The 19,196-nt window shown below is 34.6% G+C and overlaps 1 protein-coding gene across 5 annotated transcripts in view; it reads left to right on the top strand.

The window, feature by feature from the left end:
• Positions 1-19,196, top strand: part of LOC121322236 (E3 ubiquitin-protein ligase ubr3-like) — a 67,686-nt gene that overhangs the window by 5,492 nt on the left and 42,998 nt on the right. For 3 of the 5 annotated variants that reach the window (XM_041261906.1, XM_041261907.1, XM_041261904.1), the window contains exons 5-26: positions 81-224; positions 746-783; positions 1,634-1,700; positions 1,812-1,942; positions 2,176-2,404; positions 3,196-3,375; positions 3,829-3,962; positions 4,390-4,476; positions 4,653-4,718; positions 5,072-5,161; positions 6,764-6,892; positions 6,981-7,033; positions 7,205-7,338; positions 9,374-9,459; positions 9,790-9,931; positions 10,762-10,858; positions 12,743-12,884; positions 13,139-13,243; positions 14,386-14,556; positions 14,726-14,758; positions 15,933-16,396; positions 18,550-18,638. In XM_041261906.1, coding sequence (XP_041117840.1) covers positions 81-224; positions 746-783; positions 1,634-1,700; positions 1,812-1,942; positions 2,176-2,404; positions 3,196-3,375; positions 3,829-3,962; positions 4,390-4,476; positions 4,653-4,718; positions 5,072-5,161; positions 6,764-6,892; positions 6,981-7,033; positions 7,205-7,338; positions 9,374-9,459; positions 9,790-9,931; positions 10,762-10,858; positions 12,743-12,884; positions 13,139-13,243; positions 14,386-14,556; positions 14,726-14,758; positions 15,933-16,396; positions 18,550-18,638 — 2,811 coding nt within the window. The remainder of the gene's footprint in view (positions 1-80; positions 225-745; positions 784-1,633; positions 1,701-1,811; positions 1,943-2,175; positions 2,405-3,195; positions 3,376-3,828; positions 3,963-4,389; positions 4,477-4,652; positions 4,719-5,071; positions 5,162-6,763; positions 6,893-6,980; positions 7,034-7,204; positions 7,339-9,373; positions 9,460-9,789; positions 9,932-10,761; positions 10,859-12,742; positions 12,885-13,138; positions 13,244-14,385; positions 14,557-14,725; positions 14,759-15,932; positions 16,397-18,549; positions 18,639-19,196) is intronic. The other 2 variants (XM_041261909.1, XM_041261908.1) reach the window with 1 other exon arrangement.

Here is a 19,196-nt window from a genome sequence, read left to right as displayed (position 1 = left end):
TTATTCTTTGAATAGAAAAAAAAAAAGTTTATGATAACATTTCTGACAACTAATGTTTGAAAAATGCATTTTCTCTAAAGGACAAGAAGAAAATGTGCATGCGAAGAAAAATTATGACAGGTACCTTTCAGCCCTTAAAAGCTCTGGATTGGTGTCATTGGATGAAAAGAATGTGTCAGGTGTAATCGAGCTAGCTGCAGGAGCTGGTGCCCTAAGTATTTTAGGTGAGGTTTTATTTATTTATTTATTAATTATTTCCCTTAACTTTTATATTTAATGACAGTCTTTGAAGCTTTTAGGTAAGCACAAACTTCTCATGTTTGAGACAGCCTTATTGCTTTGCTTAATGCAAGGATTTTACATTATGATCATGTAGGAAAACCTATCAAGATCTCATAGTAAAGTAAGTGTAAAGTGACCAAGTTTAATAGTATATCTTTCAACATGAACAGAACAACAAAATCTTTAAAGCCATGGTAAATTGCTTTTAACTAAGCATGTTCGTTTGTTCGCTATAACCACTTTAATAGCTATGGTAGAAGAAACGGGCATTATCCTCTTACTTCCTCAGTCTGTTGCAAAAACATGCTTGTAAATGAAGCTACTGCCCCAGGTTTTCTGCAGACCTGTGTGTGTAGTATCAGGGTGGAAAGCATAATTTTAGAACCAAACATTCCAGCTGAAGATAACAACTGCAAGACACCATGCAGAATGGTTAAGTAACTTTCTAAACTTGTTGTTTTAGGTGCAGCAGCAGTAGACCCTGTTGAGTCTTCTATAGAGGTCAGTTTGAGTCACACAGTTTCAGTAATCTGTGCTAAATTTTGAAAAAGAAAAAACAATAAAATGAGTGGGTACTTTTTAATTATTAAAAAAAAAAAAAAAAAAAAAACTCTGAATATAGCATTCACATGTGAGATGAATAACACAGTCGATGAAATCAGTTGATTAGTGTAGTTATTCTGACTAGTCTATTTTCAGTTACAGAACATTGGTCTTTTTTGTATTTTATTTATTTATACAGGAATTTAACTTATTGGGACCTATATCTTATTCTCTTATTCACATGGGGGGGGGGGGGGGGGTGGTCCTGTCAACAAACATGTACAATAAAGCAACACAATGTCATGTGTGGTACTGTCTTAATCATTTTAGACATCATAAGCAAAGGACATTCACCTGAACATGTACGGATCCTTAATCGAGATCAACACATTTACACGAAACAGCTCTAAACAACTTAGAGATCATTTTTAAAACATTTAAAAGAGAGACTGTCAAATTTACTCCTTATATCCTGGCTATAAGTTTTTGGAAGCTCATAGGCAAAGGACATTTTACCCAAATATGTGCAAACCCTTGGAACGACCAGGTTGGCAGAATCACAGGAATGCAGATGATAGTTGGTATCATACCTATTAACCAGAGCAGATAAATAACAAGACACAAATCCTTTAAGAAACTTAAACACAGAACAGTACCAGTGATAAATCCTTTGATCTGTAAGTGAAAGCCAGCCTGATTTTACATACATGTCTATTTTGTGCTTCAGTGTGAAATTTGCAAACTGTTAAATAACTTAAGAATTTAAGGACTTTTGTTTCTTACTGGTTGTAATCTTTTTAAATTTCAGGATGACCAAGATGGAAGCCAAGGAGTTGGACAAAGAAAGAGGGTGAAACTAAGCAGTAGCACCAAAGGTACCAAATTCCCCAAATTAGGGAATACTTTTCTTGTATTTACTGTAGTAGGGAGCTGTTTAAGAAAACACACTTGTAGTATTCCACCACTTTTTTTTTTTTTCTTCGCAGATCCATCCATCATGGATGTCCTGAAACACAAATGCTTTTTAGAAGAGTTGTTGTTTTGGACAGTAAAATATGAGTTCCCGCAAAAGATGGTTACTTTTCTACTGAACATGTTGCCAGATCAAGACTACAAGGTACTGTAACAGCTTCTGTGTGACATGATGGAAGACTTGGTGATTCACTTGGCCGCCTTTTTTACCTTTTGAAGTACTAGTTTCTTATAACTGCCCTTTGAAAAACATGATCCCTAGATTTTGTATTTATTTAATTAATACTGCTGTGTGCATTGTGATAGTGTTTGATGTTATTGATTAAATCTGGTGTTTTGCACTATAATTCTTTTAATATGTTTGTTTTGTTTTTGCAGATTTCTTTTACTAGGACTTTCGTTCAACATTATGCATTCATTATGAAAACTTTAATGAAAAGCCATGAATCAGATACCATGTCCAACAGAATTGTACATATTAGTGTGCAGTTATTTAGCAATGAAGAGTTAGCGCGTCATGTAACAGAGGAATGTCAGCTACTGGACATAATGGTGACAGTTCTACTTTATATGATGGAAAGTTGCCTTGTAAAGAGTGAACTTCAAGGTAAGTCAGTCTATGTACAGGGCATACCAACTCAATTTGTGTTTTTCTTTTTCTGTTTTGCATGTACTGTAGTTCTGAGTAATAGGCATCAAAATGGGGGCAGTTACAGGTTGATAAAGAGGTGTCAGCTAAATGAGAATTACCCTATTACTTCAATTTGGCGCCACAGCGTTTATTTTAAATTGATCAAAATGACCGCGGCACTTAAAAGAGGGCGAACTTTATTAATAATACTACGATTTTCAAACGCTGCAATGTTTTTATGCACCATAAAATTTCCTCAGAAAATCATCCTACTCCATTTTTTTTTTTCACTGTAACTTGCTTGTTTGTAATTTCTCTGCAAGAGAAACCAAAACTAAATCTTCTCATAGCTAATAAGCACATTGTTTTTATTTGTACGAGACTGAGTACGGGAATTACAGTTAAACTAAAAACAAAACAAAACCACCTGTTCAGTACGTAGTTTGTCTTGCATTTTCCTTCAGAACTGTACTACCTTAAAATAAAATGTGCGTTACATGTACATAGTGTTTATTTGCTTACTGTGTGTGTGTTTTTTTTAGTAGAGGGAGAAAAAAAATACCTTAATGTTTCTTTATTGATAGCAGTATTTATTCAAGGGTGGCCTCTATTATAAAGCTGGTATATGACTGGCATCAATACAAGGGCATCTTGAATTCGAGGGCAGTGACAAATTGAAGTAATATAGTGTTTTCTTTTACTTGTACAATTGTTCGATATTTCCTTTAAGAAAGTGAAATGCATTTTCTTTTATTTATTTTTTTCAGATGAAGAAAATAATCGCCATGTGGTGGTTAACTGTGGAGAAGCTTTGCTGAAAAACAACACATATTGGCCTTTAATTAGTGATTTTATTAATATTCTCTCACATCAAAGTGTAGCAAAGAAGTTCTTGGAGGATCAGTCATTGCTAATGTTGTGGATGAGTTTCGTTTCCTTCTTTCAAGGTGAGCAAAGTCTACTCAAGACAGGGCAAATAAATTAAAAAAAATTATAATTAATGTGGGAATTTTGCTAGTATTAAAAAAAAAAAAACAAAAAAAAAATCTTGACAATTCTGCTGGTGCAGTACTGTTTATTTTTGAGTGTTTAAAAGAAAACTGCAATTTGTTTTATTTTATTTACATTGTTGTTTGTATTTACTACCTTTCACTATATTAAATGGACTGGTTATGAATATCCCATTTGATTCTTCATATGACTTGTTTGCTATGTGAAAAGAAGAACAAACAGGAACATTTTGTGTTGAATTTTTTTAACATAAAATGAACAATGAAACTGGAAGATTTTTGTCTGCCACCGTCATATGACTAAGGTATAAATACTTGTTTAAAAATATATATCTTTGCAAGATTCACAGAGAGGTGTTGTGCATGATGAATTGTTTCTTTTTTTTATAGGAATGAATTTAAACAAGCGAGAGATAAATGAACATGTGGAGTTTGAATCACAAACTTATTATGCAGCATTTGCAGCAGAGTTGGAAGCATGTGCTCAACCAATGTGGGGACTCTTAACACATTGCAAAGTCAAGGTAAGGATGTTGGGCTGGACTTTCCTCTTTCCCTCATAAGGTTGCTCCTTTATGTTAATATTCTCAGTTTAATGGATATGTGATCTATGAAAATAAATGTTATTGAAGAGTAAAAGCATAATACAAACAGGTGTAGTTAAAGAAAGTTGTGCCTTATTTACTGCACAGTTGAAAATAGGTATTGCTGCATTTGAGGTAGGCTAAATGCTTCACCATAAATGTTGAAAACAAATTATTAAATTGTATATCGAGCTGGATCGCTTGAATTTTTTTATATTTCATATGCAGATTAAAAAAAAGAATTTTCACAATATTATCCCTAATCCTTCAGTTGTCATAAGTGTTATCTCTGCTTATTAGTAACTATAACTATTCTTTGTGGTATTACCTTAACTGCCTGACCTAATTCTGTATGTCCTTGTTCTAGGAAACACAGGAGTATACAAAAACTGTGGTTCGGTACTGTCTGGAAACACTACAGATCTGGTTTGATTCTGTCAACTTTGTGGATGAGGTATTTTTTCTTTGGTTAACACATTGGTGTAGATAATATTCAATGGGTTTAAATACAGCAGGCATGCACACTTAAAGATGGCATCTTTTTGGTTTGAGTTTATTTTATGTATTTTAAATGTAGAGTCATATACTTTTTTCTTGTTCCATTAAACTAATTTGTTTTATTTTTTCCAGCCGACCCCCCACCAAGTGTCATTTCACTTGCCCCTTCATCGCTATTATGCTATGTTTTTGAGCAAGGTAAGTTGACTCCCAAGTGTAAGGCCTTGATTTTTACAAAAAACTTGCTGACCTGTCAAGAAAAAAAAATTATTAGGTAGTTTGTCAAAAAGGTGTATCTTGTGAACTGTTGGTTATATTTCAAATGAAGTTCAGACATCTAAACAAAGTGCATGCCAACTTGATTTGGAGATTTATTATGAACTTTATTAACTAACATTTTTAGATGTGTTTGTACATAGTTGCCCCCCCCCCCCATGAATGAAATTTACTGAACGTGCATGATGAGATGCAGTTTTATAATTTTTTATATGAAGCAGTAGTTGGATAAATTTGATGTATAAGAATGTTCTTTTTTTTTAATTTTCTAATAGGCTGTGAAGTACCAGGGACTGGACTTAGACAGCCTTTTACCAGATCAAGAAATGCTTATGAAGATAATGATTCATCCACTTCAGATTCAGGTATTGAGATGGTTGGTGATGGAGATGGAGTCATTGTTTGTAAAGTGGCATACATGCACATGTCCTGTATACATTAACCCTTCTTCAGCAGCAAGGGATGCAAGTGTACTTGTGTGCTTAAAATGAACATATTTCATAACTCTTTGAAGATCCTGGGATATCATGACGTGATTAAAATGCTTTCCTTTATACCAAGCACATCCTTGTCCGACTCGAGAAGGGGGGATCCTTTTTCAAAAATAGCCGTCTGTGGCAATGTTAACCCCTGTCCCAACCAATGTAAGCGCTGACCTGTGAGCTGCTTGCTTTGCTGCCCGCCTTAGCATACTTAAAAATAAATAAATAAATAAATAGAAGCAAAACATATCTAGTTGTGATTGGGCAGAGTCCTGTCATTTTTACACCAGACTCAGCCTTCGACTCCTTTTGATTTGACAACGAGAGTGCACGTACTGTTCAATCCGACGTGTGGTGGGAGGTCGACGATTAACATAGAAATTATGGCCTATACAAAACAGAATTGGCTTTTAACGGTGCATTTGAAGATATGTATAGAAATACTTATTGCTCAAAGGACCAAATGGTAATTGTAGCCTTTGGAAAATAAGGTACAACGAAATTAGTGATTTAAACCTGGTTCATTGTTTACAAATCATGCAGAAAAGAGCCTTCTCTGGCCACAACATCACATTTCATTTTGAATTGACCGACTTTCGTTGATAAAAAAAAAGTAATCCACGTCTGGGAGGTTACTAGAGGTCCTCTGCTTTTGACCAGCTCTGAGGATACATGGTTTCTAGTCCTGCGCGAATCATGATTTAAATGGCTTTTGTAAAAATGAGACCTCAACATGTTTTTTATGAAAAACAGATGATGAACTTGGGGATCTAAAAATCAGGTAGGTTATTCTTTCTGTTATTTAATTTATATGTTTGATAACTGCAAAGTAGTGGTTCTAAATGTGATTGTAACATTTTTATAAATTATTACCCATCTGCAAAAATCTCAGGGGAGTGTGAATACATGTAGTAAAGGTATTGCTTCTAAAATTATTGATTTTAGCACTGCAGATTTTTAGCCCTATGTCGTCATGTTACAATGTAGAATGAGCGTTTTCTGTCTGAGCTCAATACATTAGTTTCTAGCACGTATTTGATTACTGCTTTCTTTACAGCACACTCCTTATTATGTCCTACAGGGTTTCCATATACCAGGCTACCACTAGTGTGCAGCCCCTGTAATTAATGGAGCTATTAAAGTTGTGCTGATCATGACACACAGGACCTGTTTTAAATTCTACCAAGGACTGCATTTCCTTTGTCATATCATGGTGCTCGTGGAGCATCACTTACATTAGGGGTGTCTTATACAAGTGGAATGTTTTGTCATTTTAGGGTGGTGTTTGATCAACTGATAGAGATGGATTCAGAACAAAAGTTTTGAGCCCCTAGCAGGCCAACAAGTACCTGTGTTTTGAAAACTTTGCAGTGTGAACACTACATTTAAAAATGGGTGCCATTTTCGTCATTACTAGCTGATGGTCAAAAAAACTTGGATTACTTGTTCCTCATTTTGAATTATCCTCCTTTTAATTTTTTTCAGGCAAGCCTTTCAGAAATCCATAGTAATATGTGGGTCCGGAATGGCTTACAAATTAAAGGTCAGGCCATGACTTACGTACAGTCCCATTTTTGTAACTCTATGATTGACCCGGACATCTATCTCCTCCAGGTAACGGCTAGTAGTTTATTATAGATAAATATATTTGTCAAAAAATAACAAAAATCCTTTGGTTTAACAACTCTGTTCTTTATTCTAGATTTGTGCATCGCGGTTAGATCCAGATTACTTTATTTCTTCAGTCTTTGAAAGGTAAAAACTGTATTCTATCAGTTTCATTAGAATTTAGTTTTTGTTTCTACTTTTTAGTTTTAGTTTTTTTTTTGTTTATTTTAATTATTAATCTCATTGTGTGGTGCAGAAAAGAAAATGTAGCAAGTGTTATTCTGTGCTACCAAATAACCTTGTATATTTTCAATGTAGATTTAAAGTTGTGGACTTATTGACAATGGCATCACAGCATCAAAACACAGTGCTTGATCCAGAACACGAAAGACCAATGTTGGAAGGATCCCTAACATTTCTTGTACTGTTGTTGAGCCTTCGCATTCACCTGGGTAAGGACAATGAATGTAACTGATACACAAGTAGAGGGTCAGGTGGTCCTAAAGTACAATTCTTGAATTTTGAAATATAAAAGCAGTGTGTGTGTGGTTTTTTTTTTTTTTTTTTTAAATTGGCAGGTCAAACTTTTCCAGTCGATCATAAAGCACAAGAACATTCATTGATTAATATCATCTGCTAAGACCTTTTAGAAACCATATTGTGAAGGCTGGATTGCGTGGCAACTTCACAGTCTCATATTGATTGCTTCCTATTTATATGGGAAGACATATTAACTTGTGGCCTTGGGTCAACATAGGTCTATTTATTCTTAATGGCTGTTGACCTAAATTGTTAAGACACTTATGTGCAGGGTAAGATGTTTTCATAAAATTGGTATGCACTTCTGAAGTGGTATTTTAATCTGATCACAACAAAAGCTCTTTCATGACATCATCTTTGTTGAGGGATAGCACTCCAACTTTAAAGTAAGTGTTCCATGTGAATACATGCTTGATCCTTTAGACCTTTGTTTATAAGTGTTTATGTACTTTATGCATGTTACACTAATGTTCATGATTTGGTCAGTAACTAAAAAATAACCATGAGCAATTTGAGGACTGACAAATTATCAACGTACGAAATTAAATGTTATTTCGGTGTTTGGGCAAATTTACTTTGCTCTAATTGCGAAATGGAAAATATCAAACAAGCAAAGAGCAAAACGCAAGAGAGACAGCTTCTTTGGTCTTTGAGTAAAGCGATATACTCAAATTGTGAAATGTGCTTTAGGCAAAGGCACAGTTCCCAAACAGATCTTAAAGTTGCTGCTCAGTCTACGATTAGCAATTAATTGCGGAGTGTTAAAAATGGGCATCAAATGAAATACAAACGTTTTAATACAATATATATTTTTTATTGAATTAACATAAAAGCAGTAAATTTATAATGTACATGTCATTGATTCGTTATTTATGCAGGAAGTTAACCCATTGAGACCGTGGCCTCATTTGCAAGGGGGTCGTGTTGTGCAACTTGGGAGGATAGGGACACCAAACCATTAAACTTCAAGAGAGTTTGAAATAACGTTTGTAATGTTCTCATCTTGTTTAGAAAATACAGTTTTTGAGGAAAAAAGTTAAAATGTATTGTTTTATTCACATAAGACTACTGTATACACAGTATTTAAACTGCAAATTCAAATGTCAATCCATGTTTGTCTAATCAGTTTTTTAAGCGAAAGAAAGAAAAGTATTTTTATTAAACATTTATAATATTCTTATAAATCTAACTACCACTTTTTAGAAAACAGGTTTTGCAGACCCGATCAGCACCAGACAGTGACGCGTGCCTGTGGAATAGACAGAGACTGCTTTTTGACAACAAAAAAAAGCCTTAAATGTTTTTATTTTTTAACATACAAATCATTGGATTGGTTTGCTGCTGAGGCATTTAGAATTACACTGAACTCCTGTACACACACATTTCTTTGCTTGACAAAAATGAAACCTTGCATAGCCCCAGAAGCAGCTACTGCTGCTGTACGAAGAGCACGTTTGTTTTCTTTTTGTTAAAATTAGGAATGAACTATCAGACAATTGAAGTTCATTCTGACTGTATCCTCCATTAGACTGAAGATTGAATAAGCTGGCTCTTTTGCGTTTCGTTCTTTGCTTGTTTGATGTTTTTCATTTCGCAATTTAATCTAAATAATTTGCTCAAAGACCGAAATAACCTTTCATTTCGTTGCTTTGATAATTTGTCAATGCTCAAATCGCGAATGGTTATTTTTGACGGTCATTGACCTAATCCTGACTATGAGTGTAAAACATAGGCAATACATTTTTGCTCCCTGGTGGTTCCCTGTAGTACCAGAAGTGGATTTTATAGAACAGAACTGGTACTGAACAGTGAATTGATAATGCAGTGTTAATGCAAAGATGTGAATGTATTTGTTTTCTTCATCTCGGTTCACACTGCCTATTACTGTATAGTCCAATAAATAAATTATATTTATACTGACTGATGCTTTCTGTTTTGGTATTGTAGGAATGGCAGATGATGATATTCTCAGGGCAGAGATGGTATCCCAGCTGTGCATGAATGATCGGACACACAGCGCCTTATTGGATCTCATATCCTTTTCATCTTTTTCTTCCGATTTTAAAAGCTGTAGTGTATGTTTTACAAGTTTTTATTTTTAAATAACTATAACAATGCATTAAACATCAGCGTTTACTTTCACTTCATGAAGAGTGTTTGCTGTAAGTCTCAAGTAATATACTGTTTAATTAAATTTTTTTTTTTTTTCTTTGAAATAAAAAATAATTTGGTGCCCACCTCCCGGATAATCAGACACATCTAGACGTCCGCATACCCTCCCTACACTGCAGCCTCCTAACATTGTTCAGTAAAGGTCTCTTGTATATCTGTAATTAAAGTAAAATCCTTAACATTGTGTTTACATTCCTGAAAATCCAAATCCAAAAAGTGGTATTGTTCCTGGCAGTTCTAGCTTTGAAGCCATGCTTTCAGCTGTTGCTGATTTTAAGGCTCCTGTTTTTGAACCGGGAGGTTCTATGCAACAAGGAATGTACACACCTAAAGGTAGGGTATGAAAGACAAGGAATTAAATTTATTTTTGGGGGGGGAACTGAGGAACTGTAATGGCTCAAGCTGTATGCAGATGCAGCCAAACTGCTGTATTATTTCTTGGCTTGCCATTTAGCTCTGAAGAATAATTGACCGTATGTATACATTTTCTCAGGACCTTGGTGTCTCTGCCAGGAGTTGATATAATTTCTGCTTAGTGTTCATGTTTTAAAGCTGTTGCATCTTATCAAATATAACAAGGAAACATCTTAAGGGCCCTATAGCTAATGACCTCATATGCTCGAAATTGGAAACACTTCTGGGTGTTTACATTTATTTTTCTACAAACACACATTTGTTTGTGTCTTTTTTAAATAGAAAAAAATGTGAGACCTATTTAGTTAATGACAGTGCTTTTGTGGTAATGTTTACATGATCAAATCATCTTTTCAAAATGCACAATTTCCTAAAAAAAAAAACAAAGAAACAAACTGGAATATAAAGGGTTTTGTTTCTCACTTATTTTTGTCATGTAGTTCCCAATAGGAGTACTTTTTTTTGTATTCGTGCATTGACTCTACAATTAAAACCGTAAACTTCATTAGATTCATTGGAAATAAAGGCACTGTTTACAATACTTTATACAGTATAACGTCACATTGAATAGTGTCAGTTCACCATTCTTTCAGCACTGTTGTTTTTTTACCAGCCAAAAGGGGGCAGGCTATGGTTAGATTTCTGTATTTTCAGATTTAATATTATAAAAAAACATACATTATCTGAGAATTAATAGTACCATGATTTCAAGATGTATGCTTAAGATTTTTTTAAATCTATTTTTTTAGCTGAAGTCTGGGAAAAAGAATTTGACCCGATCATGGTAATTCTCCGAACAGTTTACCGCAGAGACGTACAGACGGCAATGGACAGATATACAGCATTGTAAGTGTTTAAAAACACTCTAGCAACCAGGTCTGGTGCATGTGAATGGAAATGGATCAGTATTATTATATATTTACATATTGACTCCAAGTATAATAAATATATTCTTATTCATTTCTAAAAATAATGTATTTTGCCATTTAAACACAAGTGATCTTACACAGCATTTGCTACAATTGGCAGTAATAATAAAAAAAAGTTACAAGCAGCATGCCCAATATAGCAGTATTCATGTAATACATATGGTGTCATTAGGAGCAGAATCTCTATCTGCCCTTGGAAAGATTTACGTATGAGATGAGATGGATATGGTTAGATGTCAATTGCAATCGATATATCAACCCTAACCCTAAAAGACTTTCACAAGGCTTCCATATTTAACAGAAATCTAAATCCATCTTGGGAAATGTTTTGGTTAAGGTGAAAAAGATAGCGTTAGATTAATTTCCTGAATATCAGAGTGTGAGGCGTGTGAGTAAAAATGGATTTTCCAGACAGTGATTTACGTGTAAATTATTTAAATTTTATTTAATATTACACGGAAAAAAAGAAAAATAATAAAGAAGGATGTGAGGGAGGGAGTGCTGGAGTAATCAAAAATAAAGGAACGGAAGCCTCTTAGTCCTCTTCGCGCTCTGCTTAAATCCAAAAATAAAACATAAAGGAATAAAAACAGAAAAGAGCCAAGTTAGTAAAGCCTCTGTTCGTGACACAGTCCAAACTCCCACGTACTTCCCTCCAGCCTTTTTTCCCCCGCCTCTATTCCTTAGGACCAACCCCGAAACACAGTAGCACGTTCCCTTTAGTATGCAAACCCCGCCTCGGTAGTCAGTGGATCACCAATCCCAAACTGACAGGTGTCCTTAATTTCACTTGACTCCAGTGGCTGGAATTTACATACTCGTACTTCCGCCCTCACCAAGGTGCCACCCCTCAAAAAGATGACTTTTGTCATGGTCACAAGACCTTGGTAAGGGAAGTCCCGAGTTGGTTTGATGCCTTCTACTGTTGGGAGGCTGAATTGCAGACCGAAACCCCTTTGACTCATCACACAGAGTAACTTCAAGATTGTTCTGATAAGTACAGATTCTGTGAAGAGATTTGCTTTCCTGCCTGTAAGGGTGTACTGTTTTAATATTGTTACTCACATTTGATCTGAATTGGATTGTACAGCATGGTCCCTGTTCCTGAAAGAACACGACAGATCCTCTGTAAATTGGACTTGCTGTTTAGCTACTGAACATATAAGTGTCTTCTTGAAATGCACTTAGTCTTATTAGGAAAAACCCAGACTATGAATATTGCAGGTTGGAGGGCTGCTAGTCAAGAAATGTACCTGACATTTCTGTGTTAGTTTGTGTACTGCTCACTTAAAGCACATTTAAACACATTGTTGGCATATGATATGTGACCTGCCAGTCTGACTAAATATTACATAACCTGTTTTCAGGAACAAATTAATTACAAATAGAGCAGTCTTATCCCTTGGACCATAAATGGCTATTAACGCTGGGCAAAAAAAAAAAGTCTGTGGGCTGTGCTCTGAACGTTTCCTAATATTGTACCGGTAATTGTTTATTAATGCGAAGCAAAACTATAACGATGGAAGGTTATACTTTTAACTTATTACAAATATTTCAGCTTTATATTTATGGGTAATATTTCAAGAAAATGCATCAAGATTATAAACTGTAGCTGTTGTTTTAAAACTATTACACATCTTATATATATATATATATATATATATATATATATATATATATATATATATATATATATATATATATATATATATATATAATGATACTGTATCAAATTTATTTATTTTTTCTACAGGAAAGAATCCATTGGTTTACGCATTAATTTTCTTTTTTCTTTTAACAGTCTGAAAGAGTCTGACATTTTTTCTGGAAACCCATGGCCACCCTATAAGGAGAGAACACCTTTACATCCATGTTATAAAAGTCTCGTTAGGCTGTTGCACTGTAAAACATTACACATTGTGCTATTCACCCTTCTGTATAAGGTAATTCCAAAACTTTAAATCTTGAAAATGAATCTCACATAACATTAAAAAAAAAAAAAAAAAAAAAGTACAAAGAAAAAAGAAACTGTATTTTACATTATTGGTCTAGAAATGTAAAGGTATAGTATAGCCTTAATATCCTATTAATGAAAGATAACATAAAAAGCTAATGTTTGTTCGTTTTTTTGTTTTTTTTGGATACTTTGATGTATCTATATCCCAGTATATTTTTATTTATTATCTTTTATTTTTAGATCTCAATGGATCATCAAAACATGTCCGAACATGTGCTTTGCATGGTCTTATACTTGATTGAACTGGGTCTTGATAATGTGCTTCAAGAGGAACCTGAAGAAGAGGTATGGTGTTCTTAAAATCCAATACTAAGAATAAAGTTGCTATCTCATTTAGTGAATGGCTGTTTTTCAGCAAAGTATAGTTCTGTCAGCATGGCTTAACTAAATGATCTAGTCATGAATATGTGTATGCTGATCTGAACACAATGTATTAAATGTCATTTTTCTCCTTACAAATGCTCCTATGCAAATCATGAAGTGTGGCTTAGTATGTTGTGGTAGTTTGGTAAATATTGGTTTACTTGTGATAAAAAGAATAAACACGGAAATAAAAGTATTTTTAAATGCATCATTGTGAAAAAGCAGAATGTAAAGATAAATGAAGTCACCAGACCATTATTATCATCCTTTCTTTTCATTGGGAAATGGGTACAGCCTTGGGTACAGTATCAGCAGGTTTGAATAGTGGCAGGTGCAGCCTAGAAGCTATTTTTTACCAGTGGAGCTTGCAACTATTTGGCGCTTTACAAGCTGGTGCAATGAAATTGAACAGTACAGCTGATCAATGTTGCCTACAGCTTGTAGACTTTTGTAACAGTGTTAAAGATTTGTAGCTGTCAGATGTTAACTGTCTGCAGTTTAAGTAGTTAATACATTAATAATAGACATTTAATAAAATTACTCTATGTGAAACAAAATAAAACAGGCAATATATACTGTATGCATGCAATTGTCCAGCATTCGCATACTTAGCATTAACCAGGTTGCTCTGGCAACTTGTTGTGTGTGTGTTGTGCAAATGGTGCCTTTTCAAGTCTTTAGTAGGTTTATGGCTAACTGTTATATGAATGTAGCTCTGAAGGTGGTTGTCTGACTGGATTGGTTTTAGTGTAGGTAATCAGTTGTCGATATTGAACTTTGAATGCTCCAGTCAGACAAAACTTGGCTCATTTTGTTTAATATCAGGTTGGTTTAAAGCCATTGAAGACAATTTTATTAGGTTTTACTTAGTAGAAAATATTAGTTCCGTCCAGAATGGTGATCTTTTACAGAAGCACTTGAGATATTACAGGATGACTGTATTCAAAACCATGGTTCTTGTTGTAAAATTGAAATATTACCGCATTTACTGCAAAGTACTTGCAGATGTACTTGTATGTAGATGTTTGCATTCATGTTTTGATTGTTGATTTCAATCATCATAGGAACCTTGCATTGAAGAACATTGCCACGATAGCTGGTTTCCTGGCACTAACTTGCTATCCAACTTGCATCATGTTATTAACTTTGTGAGAGTGAGGGTACCAGAGACGGCCCCGGAGGTAAAAAGGGAACCGCCTGCAAGTACAAGCACAGACTCCTCTTCCTTTGCTCAGGTTAGTATATGCACTCATCAGACTCATTTTGAAAGTAGCTTTTGCAAATATTAAGAAATTGGAGGGTTTGTTTAAAATGTACGAATATTTATCATCATTTGGGGTAGTGAATTACACTGAATAGTAAGCCATGCCTTTTATGTATGTTGCCTTGCTTTTTGTATCGCAGACTTCCAGACGATTTTCTGGTCTCCAAAGACAGGTAGTTGTCTTTGTTTTTTTTTTTTTTGTTTTTTTTTTGTTGTTTGTTTTTTTAAGTTTCAACAGCATCGGGAATGGCTTTAAAAAAACCCTTTTGCATGATTCTCCAGTATTCATGATTTAAGGCATTCTAGAATAGATATTAGAAAGACAGTCTTTCAAGACATTCTGCCCAAACACTTCGGTGGGGTATTTTGCTGCTGCATTTATAGCAGTCCACTTGATGTATAGTCTAGCATTGTAATACATGTCCTTTCTGAATGTTAACTAGTTAAGTATTATTTATTACTTTTTGTGCATGCATTTCTGACCTTTAACAGCATGTCAGAATGATTAATATTGCCTTGAAATTTGCTGTGTTTTGATTTATATTTAATTTTTTTTTTTTTTTTTGAAAGCTGTACAGCAAAAATATCTTTTGTGTAATTCTTCTAAATGATGCTATTGATTTGTATTGAAATTCATGACTTCTAATAAAAGCTGCAGTTCTTCGTAATAAGGATTTAGTTTTAAACCTCTGGCTGTGTTTAAACAGAATAATTTTCAGATAATTATATATCTTGCCCTTTCCTGTCAGAGTTGGTAGTAGGGGTTTCCAGTACAAATGTTATAATTTGACATTGAACGCTCTACAGCAGTTTGTACTGTTTTTCTCTGAGTGTCTCCTCAGTTCTATGGCCTTGCTTTAAGTCTAGTGCAGTACACCTACACCACCTCAATTGCCACTAATTAACATGTAATTTACTTTTTCAGCTGGTGGGATTTATATGGCAGCAAAACTATGAAGCTGCTGCAGCAGAGGAGAGCATTTTTTTGTAAAACCATTATAAAACCATTACTTTTATAATCAGTGACTATTATTACAAATAATTAGACAAGCACCTATAATTTCATTAATTCTTAATGAGCCCCTGCACCCCACTCAGCCCACCCCTCACCAATAGAAGAAGACAATCCTTGTAGTATCCATTGTGCCCGATTTACACTTGGATTGGTTGTTATTGGCTCATTTCAAAGACCATAAATCATTTAATAATAAATATAATGCAATTTGAAGGTTATATAATTGTGATTAATTGATATGATAGATTCAGATATTTCATAACATTTTAAATGACCAGGATATTATACAATGTTGATCAGTGTTTTTTAAAGATTTCACACATTTTTTTCAGAATTCTGGGGCAGCTCAGGTCTTTAGCTTGGTTGCTGAACGGAGAAGAAAGTTTCAGGAGATCATCAATCGCAGTAGTGGAGAAGCCAGTCAAGCTGTTCGACCGAAATCCTCGGCGACGAAGTGGATACCCAATGGCTCGACTCCCCAGCTAACCACTGCGATTCTGGAAATCAGAGAAAGCATGATATCCCTGCTAATCAAACTGCATCACAAACTGTCAGCAAAACAAAACTCTTTCTGCCCCCCTTGGATAGAAGACCCAGAGGCTTTTGTAAGACTTGATTCAGTAAAGTACTCCCATGGCGATGGTATTAGTGCAATTGAACGCATCTTGACAAAAGCCGCCCTCCGAGCTCGACAGAATAAGCGCTGTATACAAGAAATTTGTATGAAGATTTCACCACCTGTACCTCCTAAGAAAAATGGTCCAGCAGATAAAAAGACAATGGACAAAGAGGAAAGGTATGTACTAAGCTGTTGAACAACTCGCTTCCCTTCTATTCATTGCCTTTGTGTGTGAAATAAGTATAAAAAAATGAATGAGATAGTGTAGTGGTTTGTTAAACATTTAATTGCCACATTGGTAGTGTGTAATTGTATGTGTTAGAATATTTACTTTTGTCCACAGTTGCCATGACAGTCTTGTGCATGTGCATTGAGTAAACTCTGATAACAGCGCCACTTTTTTGTAGCTGCGCTCTGATAATTTTCATTGTGATGTAGTGTTCTGGCAAATGAGTTTGGGTTTAGGTTGAGGTTTAAAAATGTACATCATACAGAAAATAGTTTCCCCTTTCTCTGCATACCATTTGTATTGTAGCATGACAGGTAAGGAATGTCTACTATTACACTTACATTAAGTTAAACTTTTTTTTTTTTTTTTTTTTTTAATAATCTGAACTATCCCAAATACTTCAATAATAAAAGCTGCAACAAATGTTAGTATTTTATTAGGCCCATCAAATAATTCCTGGCACTTTAATATGTTGTTGTGTTATTTTTTGCCTCTGATGCAACATTATGTTTTAAATGATCTGAGGCACTTTGGGAACCGAAGTGAGGTATGTAATGCATTTATGATGCACACAGCTGCAATTGAGATTTTTGTTTATGTTACAGTAGAGCATTTTCACCTGCTGCTGTGTATTACAGCATGACTGACATTTGTAGGGCATCCTTACAAACATGTCTTTGTTTGCAAAATGTATAATAATCCAGATTTATAAGTAAATACTGAGACAAATCCAGTTAGGCATCTGAACTATAATTTTCTGGGTTTAATAGTTGTTTTTAAAACATTACAGAAAATGATAGTCAGCAAACACATTTATCAACAGCCTAAAATTAAGATGAATCTATTTTGATAAAGGGATGTTGCACACATGAGTCAGATTCAATTCTTATTTTGTTTAAGTCCTGGTTTGTAGTAATGAAGATTGAATAGGGTATAAGCACTCAATGATGACCTATTTTTGGTTGACTCGACCTGCAGACAAAGACAAAGGTAGCATCTCCCACAGGATAGGCTGTTGCTATAGAAACGGCAGTCCAGCGATAGACGAGAATCAGAATCGCTTGTGATATTTTCCAGCCTTAGTGTCTCTGCCCTTTAAGCTGTCAGTGAAAATTACAGAGCTGCACTGGACCTGTCAGAGTTTGTTCATGCCTTCTTATTAGGGGTCTCTATTTACAGTCAAGCCTGGTTTGTTTGAGCCTTAGCTAGGGCCAAACTGTAAGACACAGGGAAAGCAGAGCACACAAACGTACTATCTTATTTTGGTGCTGTTTAGCTTTTGTTTCCCCAAATTACATGTTGTAGGTTTTGAGAGAATGGAGTATAATTCAGATATTTCACTAGGGTGCAGATGTGAATACATGTTGTATTTGATCATGTGCTTACACATTTAGTGAGTACATCATTTCCAAATTCACTGGAAGGTTGATAGCAACCTCATAATGAGACTACTAAATAAATAGAATGCAATCTATGATTCAAATGAGAATAAACACTAAACAATTGAAGTCTCTTTTTATTCAAAAAGATGTGGTTTCTGGACACTATGCTGTAACAGACTATTCTGTGCACTGCTGCGCTTTGGAGATATTTTGAAATACAAACTGACTTGCAGGTTTGTTTAATAAAATTGTGCTCTGCAAGTATTCACACAGGTCACATGACTGGAAAATGTTACCCTGGGAAGGATAAAGCTAAGCAAATTAGTTTAGAATATGCATGTGTGCTAAATGTGCATACATTTGTAATTATTTTTGCATATAATGTGAGTTTTGATTTAATAATAATAATAATAATAATTCATCCACAGTGATTACTTACACTGAATTAAGTGTTCTTTTAGTGCACCTTTTTAAATTTTAGAATTCTTCCCGTTAATTTCATAGTGAAAGTATTGCAAGTGCAGTATCAGTCTGTCTATGGCATGGATTGGATTGCATAATTTCATCAAGGCATTATTTTTTGTAATATAGATACAAGTATCAAAGTAGAGAGCTTCTATGCAAAAGTACGGTTAACATTTTAGCAAAGTTTGTACTGCGATACAGTTTCTGTTTCTTTTGCTAACATCACATTTTCTTATTCATTGTGTATAATGCAGGCGACAAAAAGCCAGAGAGAGACAGCAGAAGTTACTTGCTGAATTTGCTTCAAGGCAGAAGAGTTTTATGGAAACTGCAATGGATGTTGGTAAGTAGAGGAATATTTCTTTATTTAAGACAATTAAAACAATGAAGTACGCACACAGTGTGTTTCTTCATTTTGTTTTCTGTTACAATATTGGAATCTTGTTATGTAAACTGTGCTATACATGCATTGACAATGTGAAGTTTGTGAAAGCATAAGAAACGCCAGACAGATTCAGATTCTGCAAAGCCTTGGGTCGAGGATTCCATCTTTTATAAAACCATAAAATCTTGTTGAACCTAAATTTGTATTTAAAAATCACCACCAGATGGGGCTGTAACAAAGGAATAAACCTCAGTCTGAATCAAATCGCTACGTTCCATCGCATTAAAACTGAAACCACAATTGGTGTAACGGTGTTGTAATTACACATGTACATTTCTATCAATAATATAGCTTTCTACAGTGTGCAATTCATTCTTACAAAGAAGCATACTGTATACATGGATTGTGTGTAGCAGGAGAGGCATTTCAATATTAAAAAATAAACATCAGTGCTGAATTGTGTATGCTCCAGACACAGAGTGGACTGTCCAATTAAACGCATAAATACTTTTATTC

The sequence above is a fragment of the Polyodon spathula genome, chromosome 10, assembly GCF_017654505.1.
Source record: "Polyodon spathula isolate WHYD16114869_AA chromosome 10, ASM1765450v1, whole genome shotgun sequence".
NCBI lineage: Eukaryota > Metazoa > Chordata > Actinopteri > Acipenseriformes > Polyodontidae > Polyodon > Polyodon spathula.
This window is presented reverse-complemented; position numbering and strand designations above follow the sequence as displayed.